Source organism: Pristiophorus japonicus, chromosome 12 (assembly GCF_044704955.1).
Source record: "Pristiophorus japonicus isolate sPriJap1 chromosome 12, sPriJap1.hap1, whole genome shotgun sequence".
Lineage (NCBI taxonomy): Eukaryota > Metazoa > Chordata > Chondrichthyes > Pristiophoridae > Pristiophorus > Pristiophorus japonicus.
In genome coordinates, this window is record NC_091988.1 from 12,572,575 (window position 1) to 12,596,034 (window position 23,460).

At 42.3% G+C, this 23,460-nt stretch overlaps 1 protein-coding gene across 8 annotated transcripts in view; it reads left to right on the plus strand.

Moving 5' to 3' along the window:
- foxp1b (forkhead box P1b) overlaps positions 1-23,131 on the plus strand; it is a 551,692-nt gene extending 528,561 nt beyond the window's left edge. For all 8 annotated transcript variants that reach the window (XM_070895167.1, XM_070895172.1, XM_070895168.1 and 5 more), the window contains 2 exons: positions 13,721-13,887; positions 19,300-23,131. In XM_070895167.1, coding sequence (XP_070751268.1) covers positions 13,721-13,887; positions 19,300-19,444 — 312 coding nt within the window. In that variant the 3' untranslated portion in view covers positions 19,445-23,131. The remainder of the gene's footprint in view (positions 1-13,720; positions 13,888-19,299) is intronic.
- The last annotated feature ends 329 nt before the right edge of the window (positions 23,132-23,460 follow it).

Below are 23,460 nucleotides of genomic sequence, written 5' to 3' on the forward strand. Positions count from 1 at the left end.
CCTGATCATTTGCTGTACCTGCATAATATCCTTTTGTGTTTCATGCACAATACCCCCAGGTCCCACTGTACTGCAGCACTTTGCAATCTTTCTCCATTTAAATAATAACTTGCTCTGTTTTTTTTCTGCCAAACTGCATGACCTCACACTTTCCAACATTATACTCCATCTGCCAAATTTTTGCCCACTCACTTAGCCTGTCTATGTCCTTTTGCAGATTTTTTGTGTCTTCACACATTGCTTTTCCTCCCATCTTTGTATCGTCAGCAAACTTGGCTACGTTACACTCAGTCCCTTCTTCCAAGACGTTAATATAGATTGTAAATAGTTGGGGTCCCAGCACTGATCCCTGTGGCACCCCACTAGTTACTGGTTACTAACCAGAGAATGAACCATTTATCCCATCTCTCTGTTCTCTGTTAGTTAGCCAATCCTCTATCTATGCTAATATATTACCCCCAACACCGTCAACTTTTATCTTGTGCAGTAACCTTTTATGTGGCACCTTGTCAGATGCCTTCTGGAAGTCCAAATACATCACATCCACTGGTTCCATTTTATCCACCCTGTTCATTACATCCGCAAAGAATTCCAGCAAATTTGTCACGCCTGAAGGCTCTGTGCCTCAATACGAGGAGTATTCGGAATAAGATGGATCAATTAACTGCGCAGATAGCAGTTAACGGATACGATGTGATTGGCATCACGGAGACATGGCTCCAGGGTGACCAAGGCTGGGAACTCAACATCCAAGGGTATTCAGCATTTAGGAAGGATAGACAGAAAGGAAAAGGAGGTGGGCTGGCGTTGCTGGTTAAAGAGGAAATCAATGCAATTGTAGGGAAGGACATTCGTTTGGATGATGTGGAATCGGTATGGGAGCTGCGGAATTCCAAAGGGCAGAAAACGCTAGTGGGAGTTGTGTATAGACCACCAAATAGTAGTAGTGAAGTTGGGGACAGCATCAAACAAGAAATAAGGGATGTGTGCAATAAAGGTACAGCAGTTATCATGGGTGACTTTAATCTACATATTGATTGGGCTAACCTAACTGGTAGCAATGCGTTGGAGGAGGATTTCCTGGAGTGTATTAGGGATGGTTTTCTAGACCAATATGTCGAGGAACCAACCAGGGAGCTGGCCATCCTGGACTGGGTGATGTGTAAGGAGAAGGGACTAATTGGCAATCTTGTTGTGCGAGGCCCCTTGGGGAAAAATGACCATAATATGGTAGAATTCCTTATTAAGATGGAGAGTGACACAGTTAATTCGGAAACTAGGGTCCTGAATTTAAGGAAAGGTAACTTCGACGGTTTGAGGCGTGAATTGACTAGAATAGACTGGCAGAGGATACTTAAAGGGTTAACGGTGGATAAGCAATGGCAAACATTTAAAGATCACATGGATGAACTTCAGCAATTGTACATCCCTGCCTAGAGTAAAAATAAAACTGGGAAGGTGGCTCAACCATGGCTAACAAGGGAAATTAAGGATAGTGTTAAAACCAAGGAAGAGGCATATAAATTGGCCAGAAAAAGCAACAAACCAGAGGACTGGGAGAAATTTAGAATTCAACAGAGGAGGACTAAGGGTTTAATTAAGAGGGGGAAATAGAGTACGAGAGGAAGCTTGCAGTGATCATAAAAACTGATTGCAAAAGCTTCTATAAATGTGTGAAGAGAAAGAGATTAGTAAAGTCAAACGTAGGTCCCTTGCAGTCGGATTCAGGTGAATTTATAATGGGGAACAAAGAAATGGCAGACCAATTGAACCAATACTTCGGTTCTGTCTTCACAAAGGAAGGTAAAATAACCTTCCGAATGTACAAGGGGACAGTGGGTCTAGTGAGAAGGAGAAAATGAAAGATATTCTTATTAGGCGGGAATTTGTGTTCGGGAAATTGATGGGATTAAAGGCCGATAAATGGGTAATTATAGAGCGGTTAGCCTGGCATCAGTCGTGGGAAAATGTTGGAATCAATCATTAAGGATGAAATAGCAGCGCATTTGGAAAGCAGTGACAGGATCGATCCAAGTCAGCATGGATTTAGGAAAGGGAAATCATGCTTAACGAATCTTCTGGAATTTTTTGAGGATGTAACTAACAGAGTGGACAAGGGAGAACCAGTGGATGTGGTATATTTGGACTTTCAAAGGCTTTTGACAAGGTCCCGCACAAGAGATTGGTGTGCAAAATCAAAGCGCATGATATTAGGGGTAATACATTGACGTGGATAGAGAACTCATTGGCAGAAAGGAAACAGAGAGTCGGGATAAACGGGCCCTTTTCAGATTGGCAGGCAGTGACTAGTGGGGTGCCGCAGGGTTCAGCGCTGGGACCCCAGCTCTTTACAATATACATTAACGATTTGGATGAAGGAATTGAGTGTAATATCTCCAAGTTTGCGGATGACACTAAACTGGGTGGTGGTGTGAGCTGTGAGGAGGACGCTAAGAGGCTGCAGGGTCACTTGGACAGGTTAGGTGAGTGGGCAAATACATGGCAGATGCAGTATAATGTGGATAAATGTGAGGTTATCCATTTTGGGGGCAAAAACACGAAGGCAGAATATTATCTGAATGGCAGCAGATTAGAAAAAGGGGAGGTGCAACGAGACCTGGGTGTCATGGTTCATCAGTCACTGAAAGTGGGCACACAGGTACAGCAGGCGGTAAAGAAGGCAAATGGTATGTTGGCCTTCATAGCTAGGGGATTTGAATATCGGAGCAGGGAGGTCTTAATGCAGTTGTACAGGGCCTTAGTGAGGTCTCAGCTGGAATATTGTGTTCAGTTTTGGTCTCCTAGTCTGAGGAAGGACGTTCTTGCTATTGAGGGAGTGCAGCGAAGGTTCACCAGACTGATTCCAGGGATGGCTGGGCTGACATATGAGGAGAGACTGGATCAACTGGGCCTTTATACACTGGAGTTTAGAAGGATGAGAGGGGATCTCATAGAAACATATAAGATTCTGACGGGACTGGATAGGTTAGATGCGGGAAGTCCAGAACCAGGGGACATAGTCTTAGGATAAGGGGTAGGCCTTTAGGACTGAGATGAGGAGAAACTTCTTCACTCAGAGAGTTGTTAACCTATGGAATTCCCTGCCGCAGAGAGTTGTTGATGCCAGTTCATTGGATATATTCAAGAGGGAGTTAGATATGGCCCTTACGGTTGGGGGGATCAAGGGGTATGGAGAGAAAGCGGGAGGCGGGTGCTGAGGGATTGATCAGCCATGATCTTGTTGAATGGCGGTGCAGGCTCGAAGGGCCGAATGTCCTACTCCTGCACCTATTTTCTATGTTTCTATGACTTCCCCTTCATAAATCCATGCTGACTCTGCCTGTCCGAATTTTGCTTTTCTAAATGTCCTGTTACTGCTTCTTTAATAATGGACTCCCAACATTTTCCCAACCACAGGGTTAGGCTAACTGGTCTATAGTTTCCTGCTTTTTGTCTGCCTCCGTTTTTTAAAATTGGGTCATTACATTTGCAGTTTTCTAATCTGCTGGGACCTCCCCAGAATCCGGGGAATTTTGGTAAATTACAACCAATGCACTCACAATCCCTGCCGCTACCTCTCTTAAGACCTTGGGATGCAAGCCATCAGGTCCATTTATCTGCCTTTAGTCAAATTTTCTTACTGAGTACCACCTCCTTAGTAATTGTGATTGTGTTAAGTTCCTCCCCCACTATAGCCCCTTTACTATCCACTGTAGGAATATTGTTAGTGTCCTCGACTGTAAAGACTTATAAAAATATTTGTTCAGTTTCTGAATCCCTCCTTAAATAAGGAGACCAAACGTGTACTCAGTCCTCCAGTTGTGGTCTTACCAATGCCCTGTACAGTTGTAAAAGGACTTCCCTACTTTTATACTCCATCCCCTTTGCAATAAACGCCAGGATTCCATTTGCCTTCCTAATTACTTACTGTAACTGCATACCAACTTTTTGTGTTTCATGTACAAGGACCCCCAGCTCCTTCGATACCACTGCATTTTGCAATCTCTCCCCATTTAAATAATAATTGGCTTATTTATTTTTGCTACCAAATTAGATAACCTAACATTTTCCCACATTATGGGGCCCAAGTTTGCCCCCAGGGTTAGAACGGCGCATTTCCATGTGGTGTGCAGACTTTTTAGAATAGAAACGGCGCCTATTATTTACCTTGGTATTCTCCCCTCCGTCCGGTCGACCCAGGCCCTTGGCGCAGTGCAGCAGAACCCTAGAGTGTGCGCGCATGTGCAGCAGCTCCAGGCCCCCGAGGCTGTGTGGGAGGAGCCCGAAGCACGCCGCCCCTAGCCCTGGCCGAATGGGCTGCCAGGGCGAAGGTCGGACTCGGACCTCCTTCCCTCCCCCCCACTGTTTAGCTCCCGCTCCCCCCACCCCCCACCTCATCGTCATCGGCAGGGCCCGCCCGCCCGGCATCTTGCTGGGGGCGGCCCTGCCCGAAGTCTTCGGCGGCCCGGCCCGGCTTCTACGTTGTCGGCGCTGCCCGTTCAGCCTCCCTCTCACCCCCCCCTCCCCCTCCCTCCACATCATCTCCCTCCTCCCTCTCCCTCCTCCCCCTCCTCCCTCCCTCCCCCTCCTCTCCCTCCTCCCTCCTCCCTCCCCCTCCCTCCCTCTCCTCTCCCTCCTCCCTCCTCTCCCTCCTCCCTCCTCTCGCCCCCTCCCCCACCTCTCCCCTCCCCCTCCTCCCTCCCTCCCCCCTCCCTCCTCCCTCCCCCTCCCTCCCTCTCCTCTCCCTCCTCCCTCCTCTCGCCCCCTCTCCCCTCCCCCTCCTCCCTCCCTCTCCCCCTCCCTCCTCCCTCCTCTCCCCGCCTCCCCCCCCCCTCCCCTCCCCCTCCCCCTCTTCCCTCCACCTCGCTGTCAGAAACACAGAGAGACACTGACAGAGAGAGAGAGACACTGGCGGGGGGCGGGGGGGCTATCCCAGCATGCTGTTGGAGGGCTCCCGGTGCTGCAGTAGGTGAGTAGAAACATAATTTTTTATTTATTGATTTTGTAATTTTTTTTAATTTTTAATTTTTAAATTTTTTTGATTTATTGTTTGATTTATTGATTTATTTAGCATTTATTATTGATGATGGCTCTTTATTTGTAAAAGTGAAGTGTCTAATGTTTGTAAACCCCCCCCTCCCCCCTCCCCCATCTCTCGTTCTCTACGCCTGATTTATAAGTGTAGGCAAGGTTTTTCTGAGGATACAAAAATCTACACTTACTCCATTCTAAATTAGTTTGGAGTAAGTTTTCGCTGCCTAAACTTGCAAAACAGGACATGCCCCCTTTTGAAAAAAAAATCTGTTCTGCAATGAAATTATTCTAACTCACTAGAACTGGTGCAAACTAAATGCAGAGAATTGCAATTTCTAAGATACTCCATTCTAAACTAGTTGCTCCAAAAAAAAAGGAGCAATTCAGGCCGAAACTTGAACCCACGATTCCATCTGCTAAATGTTTGCCCATGCACTGAGCCTCTCTATAATATATATCTATACTCTTTGAGTCCTCCTCACAACTTGCTTTCCCATTTGCATAATAAAATGAGGGAAAATGTCAACTTTTTCACAAATATTAGCAAACCAAGGAAAAAATGAATACATAAGCTCACATCAGTTTGAGTATTGTATTATCATTACATGTGTTATATACAGTTAGCACAATCTTTATATATTGAAAGAAAGACTTGGATTTATAAAAAAAGATTTGGATTTATATAGCGCCTTTCACGACCACCGGACGTCTCAAAGCGGTTTACAGCCAATGAAGTACTTTTGGAGTGTAGTCACTGTTGTAATGTAGGAAACGCGGCAGCCAATTTGTGCACAAGCAAGTTCCCATAAACAGCAATGTGATAATGACCAGATAATCTGTTTTTTTGTTATGTTGATTGAGGGATAAATATTGGCCAGGAAATGGGGGCGAACTCCCCTGCTCTTCTTCCAAATAGTGCCGTGGGATCTTTTATGTCCATCTGAGAGGGCTGACGGAGCCTCAGTTTAACGTCTCATTCGAAAGATGGCACCTCTGACAGTGCAGCGTCCCCTCAGCACTGCACTGGAGTGTCAGCCTAGATTTATGTGCTGAAGTCCCTGGAGTGGGGCTTGAACCCACAACCTTCTGACTCAGAGGCGAGTGTGCCACCCACTGAGCCACAGACATGATAATATGACATGTACGAGGTGGTCTGGGCAGCCCTCCCACATTTGTAGTCTCAAGTGTCTTTCAGAATCTCTCCTCTTAATAAATCCACTATTCCTTCTTTATATTTAGTGAGAGATTTCTGTTGGTAGAGGCCTTTACATGTTCTCCTCTATGCCCGACAGTTGTGTGCCAGTTTTGCTTTTGATAGAAGAGCAGCGTGAATTCAAATAATAGGATGATCAGTCCTGTAGAAGTTCCTTCCTGCAGGCTATTTGTTTGCCATACTGGTACGTATAATGTGATTTGCATGAGCCTGCTATTTGCATTTGTACTAGCCTCCTTGCTACATCCGTGCCAGCATTTCTCTATATGAGTGCAGCGCTTTTTTTGCATACACCGTTTTAAAAACTACTACTTCCTTCATCTCCATATATGTGATGTGCTGCTGCTTTACAGTAACATTCATGTTTTTAGGTCATGCAGCTCTCCTGTCAGGTCCTCTTGAGTATTGCACGTGTAGACTATATTTTCTGTATTGTAATATTCTGTATCGCATTTGGGGCTGTCCTCCTATATCTTAAATGTCCTGTTGCATATCTGTAACACAAAAAATATCATAGTTTAACCAGACTTTTCTAACTTGCCGCTGAGCCATATTGCACAGATATTGTACAAGCCTTAACTGGACGACTTTTTGTTAATTATACCAGTTCAGTAACTTACTAACTGCTTGAGAACTGCTGGAGATTCATTATTAAAGGTGTATTGTAGTTTGCTGTATTTTTGCTTCCACCAGCAAAAATTGCATTTAACAAAATTGCGCATTTTACATCCACACATTCCTGCCCTTTTGTTAGTGGGTCTTAAATAACAATGAAAAAGGTCATAAATCTCTTCTTGACAAAGGATGAAACTATAATCCTGGGGGTTACATTTTTCTGTATAGTTTTTACCAAAAATGTAGATCCGAGTACAAAGTTGTCACTTTAATAATCTTCGATTTTCAAGCAGTTTTTTTTATGATCTACAGTTGAAATGGCAGGTGTGCCAATTTTTAAAAGAGCAATTTTTGTGAAATGTGATTTAGTTAGCAGGACAGCAAAAAAATGCAGTCAATCACAACACACCTACAATAATGATCCATTAACACTTCTCGAGCAGCTAACGAGCCACTTTACCGGTAAAAATGACGAGATGATCATGAATCTAGTGGTGGAGTCTGAAAGCTGTTGAGAAATGACTGAGCAGCAAGGTCATGAAGCCCACTTTGCAGACTGGGCATAATGGAAAAAAATAGCAGGACCTTTTTAATGATAAAGGACAGTCACCAACAAGGTGCAGGGGTGAGCTGCAAACAGACACATCAGAGCATATGAAGACCATGTTCGCCACGCTGTACCAGGTGAGCAATCTGGAAGAAGTTGTATGGCTTGAAAAAGAACAAAAAACAAGGAAAAAATATTACCGTAAAGTAGCAGTACAAAACATGTATAGAAGATGGAGGAAAATTGTAAAGAGATATGCAAAAACTACTGTAGAAGTTAACCAGCATCTAGCAAATAAGCTGGCACAAGCTAAAAAGGCTGACAAATGCAAATTACATTATACAAACCATTATGCCAATGAAAATGCTCTGCAGGAAGGAATGAATGCACTTTGCTCTTGTGTTTAAAAGACAAAATGTGCAGATAACAACAGAGCATAGAGAGGAACATGCGGTGAGTCCTACTGCCAGAATGTGAAGAAATAATAGAAAAAGAAGCAAAGCCCTTGCAATGATATAGCGCCTTTCACAACCTTAGGACGTCCCAAAGCATTTCACAACTAATGAAGTGTAGTCACTGTTGCTAAGTAGGGAGGCACAGCCAATTTGCACACAACAAGGGTTCCTCCCTCTTCCCCCCCCCTCCCCCCGCCCCCTGCCCCCTAGCAGCAATGAAAATAAACGACCAGTCAATCTGATTTAGTGATACTGTTTGAATGATAAATGTTGGCCTGGCCTCCAGGAGAAATTTCCTGCTCATCTTCAAATTGCGTCATGGGATCTTTTAAATACACCTCCGAGAGCATTACAGGACCTCGAAAGTCAGCACCATTGGCAGTGCAACACACCCGCAGTACTGCACTGAGGGTCTGCCGTGTGCAACAAACAGATACAGTCACCATAGTAGTACCCATAATTGCATTCAGCATCAGCCTACTGATACAGACATTTTGCAACAACTAAATGGTGACGTGGCTAAGGAAGTACAGGGCGCTGGGGAACAGCTACAGACAACTTTGAAAAATGGATTCAGGGAGCACATGGTTTTCTCAGTGTTCTATGCTCAGACAGATCACTGAGTCTCCTGAAAAGATGACCTTCAGAAGTTACAATTATGAAAAGTGAGAGTAGCCAGTCACCATATAGTCCTACACAAGTGACTACAAGCATCACCTCCAAAAGCAGTGACATTATGATAGGTCAAGCAATGGAGACTCTTGGGAACTGATACAAGTACATCAGATTTAGTCACATAAACAGTTAATGAGCTTTCTGTATCACACGCAGTTTGCCAGTTGGCCAAGCAATAACCCACCACTGCTACTCCCTCAGCTAGAAAGAACTTGCTTTTATAAAGCGTTTTTCATAACCTCAGGATGTCCCACAATGATTTACCGTGATGAATTGCAGTCACTATTGTAATGTAGGGACACGTGTCAGCCAATTTGCACACAGCAGGGTCCCACAAATAGCAATGAGATAAAAGACCAGATAATCTGATTTTTTTAAGTGGTATTGATTGAGGGACACCAGGAAAACATACCACTCTTCTTCTGAGTAGTGGCATAGGATCTTTTATATCCAGCTGAGAGGGCACACAGGAAGGCACTTCCAGCAGTGCAGCACTCCCTCAGTACTGCACTATAGTGCTCCATAGAGGAATGATGCACTGATGCAAGTATTGATGCAGGAATAGACTGCAGTACTGCCTTGGCTCAGTGGTACGACTCTTGATCCCGGAGTCTGAAGGTTGTAGGTTCAAGCCCCACTCGGTCTTGAGCACATAATCTAGGTTGAGCTAGGGAACATGTATAAATAGGGTACACCAGCCATATACAGTAATTCGTGACTCAAGGAGTTTGATTTTCATATGTGATGGTCATCGGACAGGCATGTAGCAAGGTTATGGATAAATCAGCAGATGATCACTCTCCATGCTGTATTACAGGATGTCCCCAGACCTGTCCCAGCAGCGGAAGCGTTGTTTTAGCATTACAGCTGTCTGCTCCGTGATGATCAGATGTGGGTTTCGGAGAGCTGCCTTGAGCCAGGTGTGAAGATGGTAGCTCTTGACTTTGACTTCTGTGCTGTGGGTGGTGAATCGAGGACTGGTACAGCATGGAGACATGATAGCTGCGAAGAAAGCAGGCACAGACCTGCATGGAATGCTGATTGTGATCACACACCAGCTGAACATTAAGGGGGTCAAAGCCCTTATGAATCATAAAGGCTGCTGGTTCATTGGCCTTGATGTTACATGGATGCAGTCAACGACACCCCATACCATGCAATAAAGGCAGTGCCCAGAGCACTTCCCTGTCCTTGGAAAAAGTCTGAATTGGTTGGCTTTTGTAAACAGGGTATCAGTCACATGCTTGATGCAGCCATTAGAGGGAGCAACGTGCGGTGGCACACCACTGCAGGGAGCAGCGCGTGCTGCTGCAGGAGAGCGACGGATGAATGCAGCGTGGGCAGGTACAGCAGGAGCGGTGAGGTCGGGGCGAAGGAGCGGCGAGAGTTCGTAGAGGGACGTGATCGGGGCTCAGGAGAGGCGTGAGTTCGGAGCCCAGAAGAGGCGAGGGCCCAGGGGCAGCACGGGCCAGCCCACAGTGCGATATGTGCGCGCACTAGGCCTGTGCAGCAGAGTTGGTTTCGAGTCGTCCTGGTTAATCCTTGCCACTGGACCAAGACCTAGCTCTGTCAAGCCCGTGTGCAACGGCCACCCCACGTTAAAAAAATCCACGCACAGGCATCTTCCACCCTTCAGGATGTAGTTCGGGTTCCAGAATATCATTGAAACACCTGTGAACTCATCCGTTCTCGGGCTGGAAGCAAGTCATCCTCGTTTCGAGGGACCACCTATGATAATGATAATGATGATGCAGGCATTGACTGCAGACTGACTAATACTACTAATATCCCCTGCTACAGCCTGGAAGAAGCCTTTGGCCAAATGATTGAGAGCTGTTATTACTTTCAGTGCCACAGGCAGTACAGTGCTATCTGACAAGAGGCTGCACAGGTCTATGACTGATTCCTGGAGAAGTGCAGCTTTATTACACGCTGCTCCTTAGGAAACTGGGGTCGGTGACTCTGGGCCTATAGACCCAATGGGCTGGCCAAGGATGTCTGTGGGATGTCTTCCTCTATGGAGTCTTTGAAACTGCACCTGTAGCTCCATGAGGCCCTGCCCATTATTGCTGCAGCTCCTTATCATCCTCCTCTTTTGCCAGCTAGAATGGAGTGGCCAAGATGATTCGCATTGAGATTGCTGAAAGTTCAAACAAAAGTACAACAATTTTCCATCCATAAACGCTCGGGTAATACAATCGCAGATGGCGTAGGCGTGTGTCCTTTTAAATAATGCTGAAAATGAATGTTTCGGATCTGCACCACCCTTAACCTGAAGCATCAAAATGGCATCAGGATCTTAACGACATCATAGGATCCGGACTTGCTTTGTACATTGAGGCTTGTGCCTGTTTCCAGCATCCCAGCTAAATCGAGGCTCCCTCAATAAGGGCAGCAGTCTGGCCGTAGCCAGTAACTCGGAGGTATGTGTTCTTTTGTAATTTTAGTCTCGCTATACCCTATTGCCACTGAACATTTCAGTAGAGACACCAGAATTTGGGCTATGGTGTAATCTGAACAGAAAATACATGTACAGGTGCAACGTCCAAAATCCGGAGTTCCAGAATCCGGAATGTTCTGGAATCTGGTCACCGGGTAGATCCGTGGCGGGGTCGTCCGGAAACCAGAAAATGTTCCGAAATCTGGACTCCCCAGCCTCGGCCCGATGTCGCCTCGGTCTGGCCGCCTGACACCCCCCACCAGGCCTCAGCCCGACCTCCTCCAATCTCGGCCGACCGACCCCCAGAATTCCAGCTGTCTGACCCCACCACTCCCCGGCCCTCTGGCTGCCCAACCGACCCCCAGAACTCCAGCCGCCTGACCCCACCTCCCACTCCTGGCCTCGGCCCGATCGACACCCCCACCTCTGGCGGTCCAACCAACCCCCAGAACTCCAGCGACCCGACTGGAACTCCCCCCAACCCCCCCCCACCGCCCACCTACCTTCCTCAGCCCAGGCAAAGACGTTCCGAAATCCGGAAATATCCAGAACGGCCTCAGTCCCGAGGTTTCCAGATTTCGGACGTCACACCTGAATTTATTTTTAATTTATCTTGCAGACTTTATAATGCATGAAAGCATCCGTTGTTCAAAGGTAAAGCTAATAGAACATGCGCAGCTGATAGAGGAAAATAATAATGCCCAATAGCAGAGTTCACTGGAAAAACTAGGTAATGAGCCTTTTCGCACCTATAGCTGCAGTGTTTGAAGCTATTACTTGTAGCTGCTGTGGGCTATGGCTTCATACAGTGAGGTCTCAGCCATGGCAATATTATACAGCAAGAAGCCTGCTTCTGTGATTTTGCAGACCTTTGCTAGACATCTTGCAAGATCACCATTGACCATTTCAAGCATCTGCAACAGTAGGGTGAGAGTTAGTCCCCACAGGTCTCCTTGCTCCAAGAGACATACTTGAATCACAACCTCCTACTGATCCTTATCTTGCCCAGGTATGACAGTTGCCTGGTTTGCTTTATGAGTGTTTACCGCCTGTGCTTTTCTCACCCTATTGCTGCACAGCTGTCTCATCGCCGAGAGCATGCAGAAATCAAGCGCAGGCAGCAGAAAGAGCTTGCGGCAAATCTGTCCCATCCTCCCCTGCCCTCAATGACTATCTGTCCCGCCTGTGACAGAGACTGTGAGACTGTGGCTCTCGTATTGGACTGTTCAGCCACCTAAGGACTCATTTTAAGAGTGGGAGCAGATCCTCCTCGATTCCGAGGGACTGCCTACGATGATGATGCACAGAGATACCTGTCGGTAGCTACTACACCAATGATCTCCCTCAGAAAATTCCTCTGTGTCACTCACTTCATAAATGCTGTGGCAATACGTTAAAATGTTCCTATTTATTTAACTAATACCAGATCTGACATGGAGTTCACAACTTACTATTTCTATATATCCCTCCTACTACACTCCTTCCCATTAATTCTTTGAGTTCTTCATGATTGGTCTTTTAAAAAAAAAGACTGACCAAGTAAAAGGCTGCTTTTTGTTTTACTTCTCACTAATTTTCTTGAAAGCATTTTTGGAAAGGAGGTAGCTAGCCTTAGCAATGCTAAACGCAAACGACTAGCCCATTAACATTTTATAGTGATATTCCAACACTGTTTGCGTGCATCTACTTTTTTAAGAAAAATGAACAGAAAGCAAAATATATGGTCCAAAAATGGATTCCCTGTGCTGAATTATGGCCAGCCAGACTTTACTATAGTCTGGCTCAGTACAAGTGAGTCTGCAACTTCACCGTGTTGGTATTTCATTGCTGGTGCAAGGATTTTTGAATTGTTAATCCTGCCCTCCCCCTCAGAATTGCAAATGTACCACATCTACATTGGACACAAAGCCAGGAATCAGAACCGGATAACTTAGAATGTTATTAATCATATCCTCAATCAAAACAGCAGGGAATTCAGTAATTCAGATGAGTCACTCACATGATATAGGAAAAGGACCCACACATATGACTTGCCTTGCAACAGAAATAAACCAACGTTATAAAAGACCTGTCACAGATGTCAGGGTTTGTTTGGCGTTGTGTATTGTAGGTAAAGAAGATGTCTTCCGTTTCTCCTAAACTTTGCAATCTTTGCATATACACAGTTATGAATGTTGTAAATTAGTTGGTGACACAAATTGGAAAAAGTGATGTGCTGTATCTTTGAGTGGTAGAATGCAGGGAACCATAATTGTTGGTTACCTCTCTATCTTATCCTAGCCATATGGAGAAACCGGCAAACAGAGACCAAGAGATTCCTCGCAAAGAAATTCAAAGCTAGTATCAACTAGTGTCTATCTCCCTCTCTCATATTTGATAGTGACGGCAATGGCAGATATCTGGGAGAAGTCGCTTCACCACCTTCTCAACAAAAGCATGATTTAAGGGAGAACTTATTTGCCATGTGGTTTAAGATCTCCATAGCCTCGAAATAAAAAATTTTCAGCGTACGAAGACGCAACGCATTTGTAAGATTTATTTCCTCACTCTTATAATGGAGGTGTTAACCCATTGATTTTAAATGCCTGGAAATTACTGTGTGCGATATTAGTGCATGAATGCATTTAGCAAATAAGCCTGAGGAGTCTCACTTGTTTTGAAAATTGACCCTGAAATGTCAGAGAAATTATCAGATTCATTTGTATCAGTTTTTAAGCTCACTTTCATTGTGTGCTTCGTAGGCTTCAATGGCTGAGAATAACATACCTCTATACACTACTGCTTCCATGGGAAATCCCACTGTAGCAACCATGGTGAGTGCTATCCATGAGGAGCTAAATGGTGCAGTGGAGCATTCAAATAGCAATGAGAGTGACAGCAGTCCTGGACGTTCCCCACTGCAAACGATGTGAGTATTGAAGCACTGCTTTCTGATTTCCTCTTTGCCTGAATCGTTTTCACTTTTTATTTTTCAATAATCTTCTCCGGGGTGGTCAGGATCACGGTATGTCTGGCCTGTGCTGGAAGGAACTCATCATTTGTTTGAATTGAACCTCTTTCTCCCTATGTTCGTCTACTACCCTTTATCCATTTATGCACAGCACCAAATTTCAAGATTTTAAATGTTGAGACCTTCATCATTACTCTTCAGAATTGTGTGATGACACTTATTCAAAGCATCTGAGTGGACATCTATGCTTAGTAATTAAATGTTGCCTGCGCTAAGGCAAATAGGCAATGCTGCGTGAATCAAGTGACATCATTTGACTGAGAATGCAGTTCGAGCCTAAATCGGACATTTATTTCCAATTTTCTTCTGTTGTCCCTGAAGGTGCTGAATATTGCTGGGGTACACTGCCACAGATCGCAAAAGCCCACAGTTTCTTCACCCAAGTAGCCATTTTCATGTGGATCTGGATACGGAGTGCGACTAGTTCAGCCCAATCATGTTTGCACCTAACAGCCACACTGACATGTGCTTTCCAGCAGAGGTCAAGGATAGTTAGGAGTGGGAATCCGGGCTCAATTTGTTTTCTATACTCCAAAGATACTGAGGTCAATAATAGTATCACAAAGGCTGTCGTAGTTTAAATCATCTAACTGAACCAGTATCTTCTGATCAGTATGGGTTAGTGCTATACTAGGCCATTGAGAAGCTCAAATTGCATTTATTGCCAAAGGTCACCCACTAAGCCCTGTCACCCAGTAGTAGTAAACCTCTGAGTTAAATAATAAGGAAGATGTAACCTCATAAACTTTAATGGCAGGTGACTTAAGTGCTTACTAAAATTATTTCCCCCAACCTGCCAGTTTACTGTTTGAAATTTTATTTGCACTAGTAATAAAAAATATATATTTTTTAATTACTTTAAAAATATTGGTCTCTGGTGACCAAATTTCTTCGACATCTTCACTACTATTTCAGATCTAAGTGTATGCCATTGCTTAGGATCCTACGCATCTTATTCTATTAGGTACAGTCAGTGACACTCTTAAAACATAGCAGTCTCCAAGATTTTTCTCTCAGCCGGGATGCCAAAGTCGATTTTTATTTTTATTTTTGGCAGGCTCTCTTAATATATCATATATATATTTTTATATATAATATATTTTTAAGCCTACAAGACCCTTCAAAGCAGAAGCAATTATTTTGTCATCTTTATAGATTCCAATCATGGCTGACTGTATCTGTGAAATGCTACAGGTCCAATCGCTGTGTTCACCCAGTGAAGCAAATTTTATTTTTCTGGCAGGAGACTCATCAAGTCACTGCCATAGACTCCTTAAAATTGGGCCTGTCCCAAATAATTGGGAACAGTTGTTAAGTCTGGGTGGTCCAGTTCTGACTGCTGCTGGTGCAGTTACGTCCCATATCTTCGGTATGAGCCCAGCAGAGCTCACATTTACTTACCGATTAATGTAGAATTTGCAAACGATGTTCCATGGAATTTTACCAGGGGAACTTAGACACAGCAGCACAAGTTAAATCATCTTTCCAATGATTTACTATTTTGTGGCTGCTAACAATTAAAACATAGATTTAAAAAAGAACGGTACACTGCTAATATCTTTGTGGGTGCACTTTGCTTAAAATCAAGGAACATTTTTAATATTTTTGTACACCCCTTGCCTTTAGGCTTCCAAGTTCTACGCAGCATTTCTGTGATCAGTAGAATGGGTAAGAAACCTTGCCCTGATCTCTGCTGATGTGTCATATAACTGACCCACTGCAAAGTGCATTAGTGTGGATTGGTTCATAATTGTTCCCCACCGTTTGTTAAGAAGGCCTTGACCTCTATTCACCAACTCCCCTGACAACGCAACTGAGATCAGGAAGCCAGTATATGGGGAACTTCCAAGTACAAAACCATATCCTACCACATCCCGGCACAGCCTGTTGGGTGTTCTAACACACTGCACCACCCAATACAAACTGCTTTGAAAAGAAATGGCACACCCGTTTGTAAAAACAAACCCAACATGTTTTAGTGCTGAGTTTGGTTATTTGCAAATGCTGTCAGAAAGGTTTTATTTTCTCCAAAAAAACATCTGTATGCATGTTAAATCATTTTTATTTATTATTTGATTTTGATCTTTTCCTACTGCGACTGTAATAACTAATAATAATACAAGAGATGACATGTGTGGCATTCCATGTCTTGGAAATGAATATGATTAGAAGCCAGTATCAGGTGTGAGTTTTGTGCTGGATTTTAACTGTAGCGTGGACCACCTGTTGAATTTTTAATTTTGTTTTTCAAGTCATAAAAAAGATAACTTTTCCAGCCCTGCTGGCAATCAGAATTCGAACATTGGCTGTGCTTTTTCCCTTGCAACACTACCTACCACTGTTAAAGGTCGGGTCAGATCATAAGCCCTGGCTATTGGTGCTGTGATCGCATTCGTTGCCTAGCAGTAATGCCTTTACTAGACATCATAATCTTGTGTTACTGCAGCCACAGCAGAACCATGAATGAATCTGTCAGTAAATACGAGCAAATGCTTTCTCTTTATTAATCTCCTTCCCAATACTGCCTGTATGTGATCTCTGGATCAAACCAAGTTGGGAAAAGCTCAGATTATTTCACGCTGTGGTCTGGTATTCTTTGCAAGGTGTCGTGCTTCTCGCAGTGGCTACATAAACAGAAAGTGTTGAACTTGACAGGAGACTGTCGTGTTAGCATGTGTCACTCTATAATGAGCACTTTATGTGGCAGAGCTGTGTGTGTGTGTGTGTGTGTGTGTGTTCTGCAGCTACAGCTCCTGTGATCTTTTTGAAAAATAACCATTCAAACAAGGTTGAGTACACAAATTCAAAAAGTGGGATGATTAGATCCAAGGCGGCCTACAGCAAAGCCTTTTTTTTCTTAATATAACTTGGTTAGAGTAGAATCCTTCGCATCATTTTGCATAGCAAATGATGCTGATAACAAAACGAGCGCTCAAACAAAGGTGTTGAATAATTTTGCCTGCAGCCACTGTAAACCTAAAAGTTGTAATAAATTCTGAGGAATAAAACCGCTCATTCACTTGCTTACATTATAAGCTTAAAATAATATGCTGCAGACAGCATCATTGCCAAGCATTAATGGTGGCTCATATGAAAGGCTACATGATTTATAGATCACTCTTAAAATATCAAAAGGAAAATTAATAGGAGCATTATAGTACCAGACGGCAGTATAATGAGCGCATATATAACAGTATGAAGTAATGGGAGATTGCTGTCCATGCTAAGTATGGATGGCGTTGAGGGCAGAATGCTGGAACAGGAAGGGTAAGGCAGGATGGGTGGGTGTGAGGTCCCTCTGGGTGTTCAGTATTTATAGGGATTATTGAGCAAATTCCCCCAGCTGACTGGAAAAATGCATCTTAATGCAATCTTTAAAACTGTCAGTATAAGAGGAAGTTTCTATGTATATGAAGATTACATTTTATGATTAATTGGTGTGGTTTGTTACATCTCATGCATCTGCTTTACATCATATGATTTGAATCCTCTGCAGAAATTAATCCAGCAACTACATTCAAATTTAAAATTAGTCTTTAATGATATCCTTGATGCAGTAAAGTTAAGTGATGGTGTACAACAAGCTTTACTTTGCATGTGGAGTTGATGTACATTCTTTAACTTATCATTAGATAGTTAGCATTTAGCAGAAGCATGCGTTCTTTAAACTGTGTCTGACTTGTTTACTGTGTCACATCTGGTATATTGTGCATGAACGGTAAATTAGATAAAATCAACATTGCTTTGTACCTAATGTGAAAAATACACAGGTGAAGTGTTGTGTGAAGAATTTGAACACAGCAATAGTTATGTCAAACCACTTGCTAGTGTTGCAGCACTCTTTAAAACCCCCTCGCATGCTGTTAAAAGCTTTGCATCCTTCTTCAAACACATCAGTAACAAAGTAGGTATTGTCAATCGAGACATTTTCTCATTGTGGCTACAAACCACTGAAGCTTTTGTTTTCTTTGAAATACTGGAAAGTACACATGCAGTAGAATAATTACTGCTCCAGGATAGCACTTTCATCCTGACATGCTCCAAAGTTAGCTACAAAGCAAGCCAGCACGCTGTGTGAGCATTGGTGAAGCACAATATACCTCTAAACAGGGAGTTTCATTGAAATTCGTTCCCTTCTTAGACTGAAGAAACAAATTAATTATAATGTGAACGCAGCAGATAAGGATTGAAAATATAGTCTAGGAGTGGCTACTATTAGTGCAGGGGGTTAAGGAACAAGAAGATCTGTGGTGGTGGATATCAGTCAACAAGATGACGGGCGGGTGGAGAGACCAGGTCAGATTTACTGCTACTTTATTTTTTAAGAAAAAGCAATGAATGCCTTTAAAAAGTGAATTGTTTTGAAAGCAGCCAGGGCGTTCCTCTGCTTTTCCACTTGACTTCCTGTTTCAGTGCATGATAGTTAAGCAAAAGAAACAAAATCATTTGAACACTGTCTTTTTTTAATTCTGGTCACTCAGGAAGGCACTGTTTGCTCACTGGCATGTTTACATGAGCTTCCTGACAAAGCCACCCCAAAATCTATTTGTGTTTCTGACTAGATTGTTGTAAATGTGATTTACACAAGACATTTTTCAATTGTTATCACTGCGGTTTCATAAAATCAACCCACATTCCCCCCATGGGTTATTCATGTGCTATTCAGTAATGAGAATTTGGCAGATCTCATCTCCTTAGTGCATCCCTTGCCCAGTCCAAGGGCTGGGATCATGTTCTGCCTTGTTTACAACTGACAGCATTATTATTCTCGTTAGGAATGCAGTTTCTTATCACACTGTTGTGTTTAGCAGGCTTTTTCCCCTCAGCCTGTGTTTCCTGGCAGTGCTTTTCTTCCATTATTGACAGTTTGTAAAAATATGCATTAATTTGGAGTTTAAAACATGTATCATGGTGTCTAGTTGCTGTGTTTGGTTGAAGTTGATTAATGATAGAACCTCACTCAGGGTCATCCTCTAGAGAGAAGGCTCACAGGTTCTGCATGTTAACTAGAATAGCAGTACTCACAATGCTCAGTGATCAGCCTCCACAAGGTGCTTGACAAACAGCTGCTTTGTTGTACTTATGTTTTCCGAATGTTGTAAATCTATTATTTTATTGCCTTAAAGAATCATTTTGGTTAAGTACAAATATTTTGCTTTATTGGTTTATGTTTCTTGAGTTCTTTCTTCACACTTTGCTTCAGCTTTTTCAAACAAAAACGCTGCGACAATTACTTTCCTATTCAGTTATAAGCTACCTAAAATACACGTCCGTTTGTTGCTGTCTAACAGTGAAATGGTTTTGTTCCAGGTATCCTATCCATGTTAAAGAGGAGCCAATGGACCCAGAAGAGATGGAAGGGCCCCTGTCTTTAGTGACAACGGCAAATCATAGTCCAGAGCTAGACAATGACAGAGAATTTGAGGAAGACCCAGGGAATGAAGACATGGAATGAGCATGTTTCCGATCATTTCCTGAGACGAAGATTTAAAAAAAAAAGAAAGCTTGTCAGACTTACCTGTGAAATCTCTCCATAATGTGGCAGTTTGGAGGAATTTTCAGCCCCTTTTTGACAAAGTAATGAAATGTTTTAAATGACTTTTAGTGCCATTAAGAATCCCATTGGGGAATGTTTCTGATTTTTTTCTACTTTTTGTTGGAAAAAAGGAATTTGTATTCTACATACATTGGATGGACTTGTTTGGTACTTGGGATTTTCCTCTACTGAAGTCAACATCAGTGTTGAAAGTTACTGAACTGTACAGTCATACACACAGACTTTGCAGCAGGTTTTGGACTGCAGTCCTGCCAAGTGGACGCATGGGTCTGATCAAAACTGTTCATAGTTCAAACTGCAGGTAGAGCTCTTCCCAGAACTCACATATTCAAATGGAAGACTGAGGCTGAAACTGATTTGCACAGTACTGGAAGTGGATTGTTTTAATATCACTGCCTTTAATCCACATTTGTTTCCATGGGGCAGGGGAGAAGGGAAATTATTTGTGAAAAATAATTAGCCGAAATTTTATTGTATCATTGTTTGCTTCTGCTGCACCCAAGCAGTTTTATAATCGTAGGCCGCAGGCCTCTGGAGGACCTCATTAAGCTCTATGTTCAGCAGTAGTGGTTGAATGTTAAGATTTTTTTTTAACAATGGGACAAAATGCCTGACATCAATTTGTAACACACTCAGTAGTTTTTCTGTCATACATTCCCCTTAATTTCATTGAAATCGTTTTTAAAAAAAAAAAACTACAATTAAACCTCAGGCCAGTTTTTATTCTGTGTAAAGTTTAACAATACTGCTTATTTCATTTGCTTTCAGTCAGCAATCAACAGCCCGACTTTTAGCATCAACTGGCGGAGTCAATGTTCCACAACTCCAGAGAAAGGTTCACTTCTAGGAAGGATGCAGTAATGAAACCAGGGGACAGAATGACAGAAAAAAAATTGACATTTAGCAACTAGCCCTTGTCTCCTGTATATGCACCATAGAATTATTCCTGTTGTTCAGGTTCAGCAAATAGTAAGGAGACACAGGAGTTGAGTCAAAGAAAGTAGAACATAAAAAATGTCTGTACAAATAATAATTCGCACTGCAGTTAAGCTTTTCAGTTAAGGTTTATGTCCAGTGCTGTGTTAAGTAGCTCTATAGGTAGAAATGTGTTATTTCAGCAAACTTAGAAAACTTCACAGTAGATAAAATAGAAAGCTATGTCACTAGAGCTTATCTTGCAAGCTTGTAGTGATTCTGAAGCAAACTTTACGTACGGAAGGTTAATTCTGTTAATGTAGGTCATTGAATTCTTTTCCAGAACACTCATCATCTTTCCTGTTTCAAGACTGCGACTGATCACTTTTCTGTCACCCCCTCATGTATTTATTTAGGACTATATAGGTTGTCAGTTGACGAAGCTATCAGAGCTTTATTTATTTTTACTCTTTTTTTTAAAATCAGATAATTTTTCTGAGATTACCAAAGATGATCTAAAAGGTAAATTATATGTTCTCTGTTTGATGCTTTATCTGATGAAGCCAAATACCCTCTTATTGTTGATCAAAGGAGGTACCAGAATCTAGAGAGCGAAATGGCTAAAAATGGACTGATGCACAGACAGCAACCTGTGATGTTAAAGTCTCCTTTTAACAGTGTCTGCAACAGGCCAGGTGGATGTTTGAACCAAAGGTATTATCTCTGAAAATTCAGATTTCTCTTTCCTATAATGAACAAGTTTGCTCGCTGTAGGAAGATTTAATTGAAGAAATTGGTGACCAAACCAGGGAACTATATCACCAAGGCCACAAAAAAGGGAGCATTCCATCAAAGGAAGGTGAATGTAGATCCTTTCGGTGCAGATGAGAATAATACATAAAGGTGAAGATGCAGGATTTCAATGGTAATACATAGAGAAAAGGAATAGCTTCCATGATGGAACTGGACCACATAATAGTGTTTTAGAATAATGCTTGTTATGGAGACTGTATTTGAAAGATGGTGTGCCACTTTTTTTTGGAGACCAATATCCTTTGTTGTGCCAAGGCTACTTATTTTTGGTTTGCTTTGGCACACATCTTCAAAATTGTTTTGTTTTGTTTCAGCATTCTTCAGACAAAAACACTCCTGTGCACTCATAAGCTTGGTACAAGAGACATGATGGCAGTTTTTTTTAAGCTTAATCCAACTTTCTGTTAAATGGGCAGTCTGTGGTCTTTTGAAATATATATATTTGTAATGGCATTCCAGGCAGCTTCATGAGGATGTGCAGCCAGTAGCTAAATGGGATCATGAGAAAAGAAAAGATCCCATGCTTTCAAAGTGAGTGGCCTATTGGTTAGCTCTGTATTTGAGGGAGTAAGAAGATGGTTAGATTAGTACATTCTCAGCATGTGTAGCTAGACATGACTAAAGTTAACAGCATGAGAAACTGTTAGTACGCATACCTCAGTTCAAACTTTTAGGGAATGAAAAATAAAACATTTCACTCAGTTGCACTTAGTTGTATGTCTTGCATGTTTAGTCTAAAGACTAGCAAAATTAGAGCTTGCATATCCAGCAGGTGCCACAGCCTTTCAGCAGAATCAACTCTGAACCTCAGGCTCTTTATGTACAGGATTTCAATGATTGAACGTTGTCACCATATTCGTTTGGATATACAGTTGCTTCTAAAGGGTGGGGGTTTGTTACATTGTACATAAATATCCCAATGTGTCGGTGCAAGCCATTGTCTCTTCTGTTTCTTTTTAAACACTTTTAAACAAAAACAAAAAAAAGTCTGTTAAATCACATTTGCTTTTGTGCAACTGCTTTGTATTGACTATATTAAAAGAAAGCTTTGAAAACTACTGTATGTATTGAAACTGCAAAATGTTCTGCACATGTATTTTACTTATTAACCCTTGCTTTGAGAATAACAGAAGACATTTGCTGACATTTGGGAGAAAATCCCTTACTTTTTTTTGCTTTAACTGTAGTACAGTTGACAGAATTTTAAGTTACCATTGAACGAAGCATTTTGTACAGTTTGGTTTGTCTTAGGCTGTTTTGATACTTCCTGCTTACAAAGGTCCAACCACTGCCCTCTGCAGCTGTCTTAAAAGTTTGAAGGATTTGGAGAAGACAGTTTAAAAAGTCATTTCTCTTCCTGCTGTCGTGAATACTTAGCATGATGAATTCCAGGGCCAGTTGCAGTGAAGTAATGATTATTAAAACTGGGGAGTGTCAACCTGTTGAATAATTTTTTTTAAAAAGAACTTTACAAGGTGCCAAGATGTAAAGATAATTTGTTACATGCTTTTTCTCTAAGAAAAGTGTACATTATCATGATCGAAGTACCATGATTCAGGTAACTTCAATGTCAGGAATGAGAGTCACAGCCTTCTATACTGTCAAAAGCCAGTGAATAAAAATCTGATTGTTTCTTAAAGGTTGTTTGGAAAATGGTACAGACTGAGGACATTGTGTTATCATGGTGCTTTGAACGTTGTTGCTGCCAGTTAAGAGATTATTGTAGAGGCATACAGGAACTCATTCCTTACATCAGTGTAATCCATCATTCCATGTCTGTTGATGCAGACAATAAAAAAATTCATGTGTGTAGTCAGTACTAATTACTGACATTAGCATTCTCAAATGCAATAAAAATGCTGGTTGTTCACACCGTTTGCAGTGTTGTCATTTTCAGGATTATGTTGATCCCTGCCAAACCCAAAGTCATCATTTTCCAGTATTGCTCCAATTTTTATCACACATCATATGAAAATTGCCTTGTAACAGATGAAATGGCTAGTTATCAAGCACTATTCTGACACTTTCCTGACCCAGCCATAAAGATGACCAATACAAGTGCCAGTACTTAAACATTAAATTCTCTCGCAATTAATAATGTCGGTTAAACTGTCTCCTTGTAACAGCAATTTAGGTAACTGCATTTGATCAGCTATAAATTCTAACTGCATTAAAATTCTAGAAAT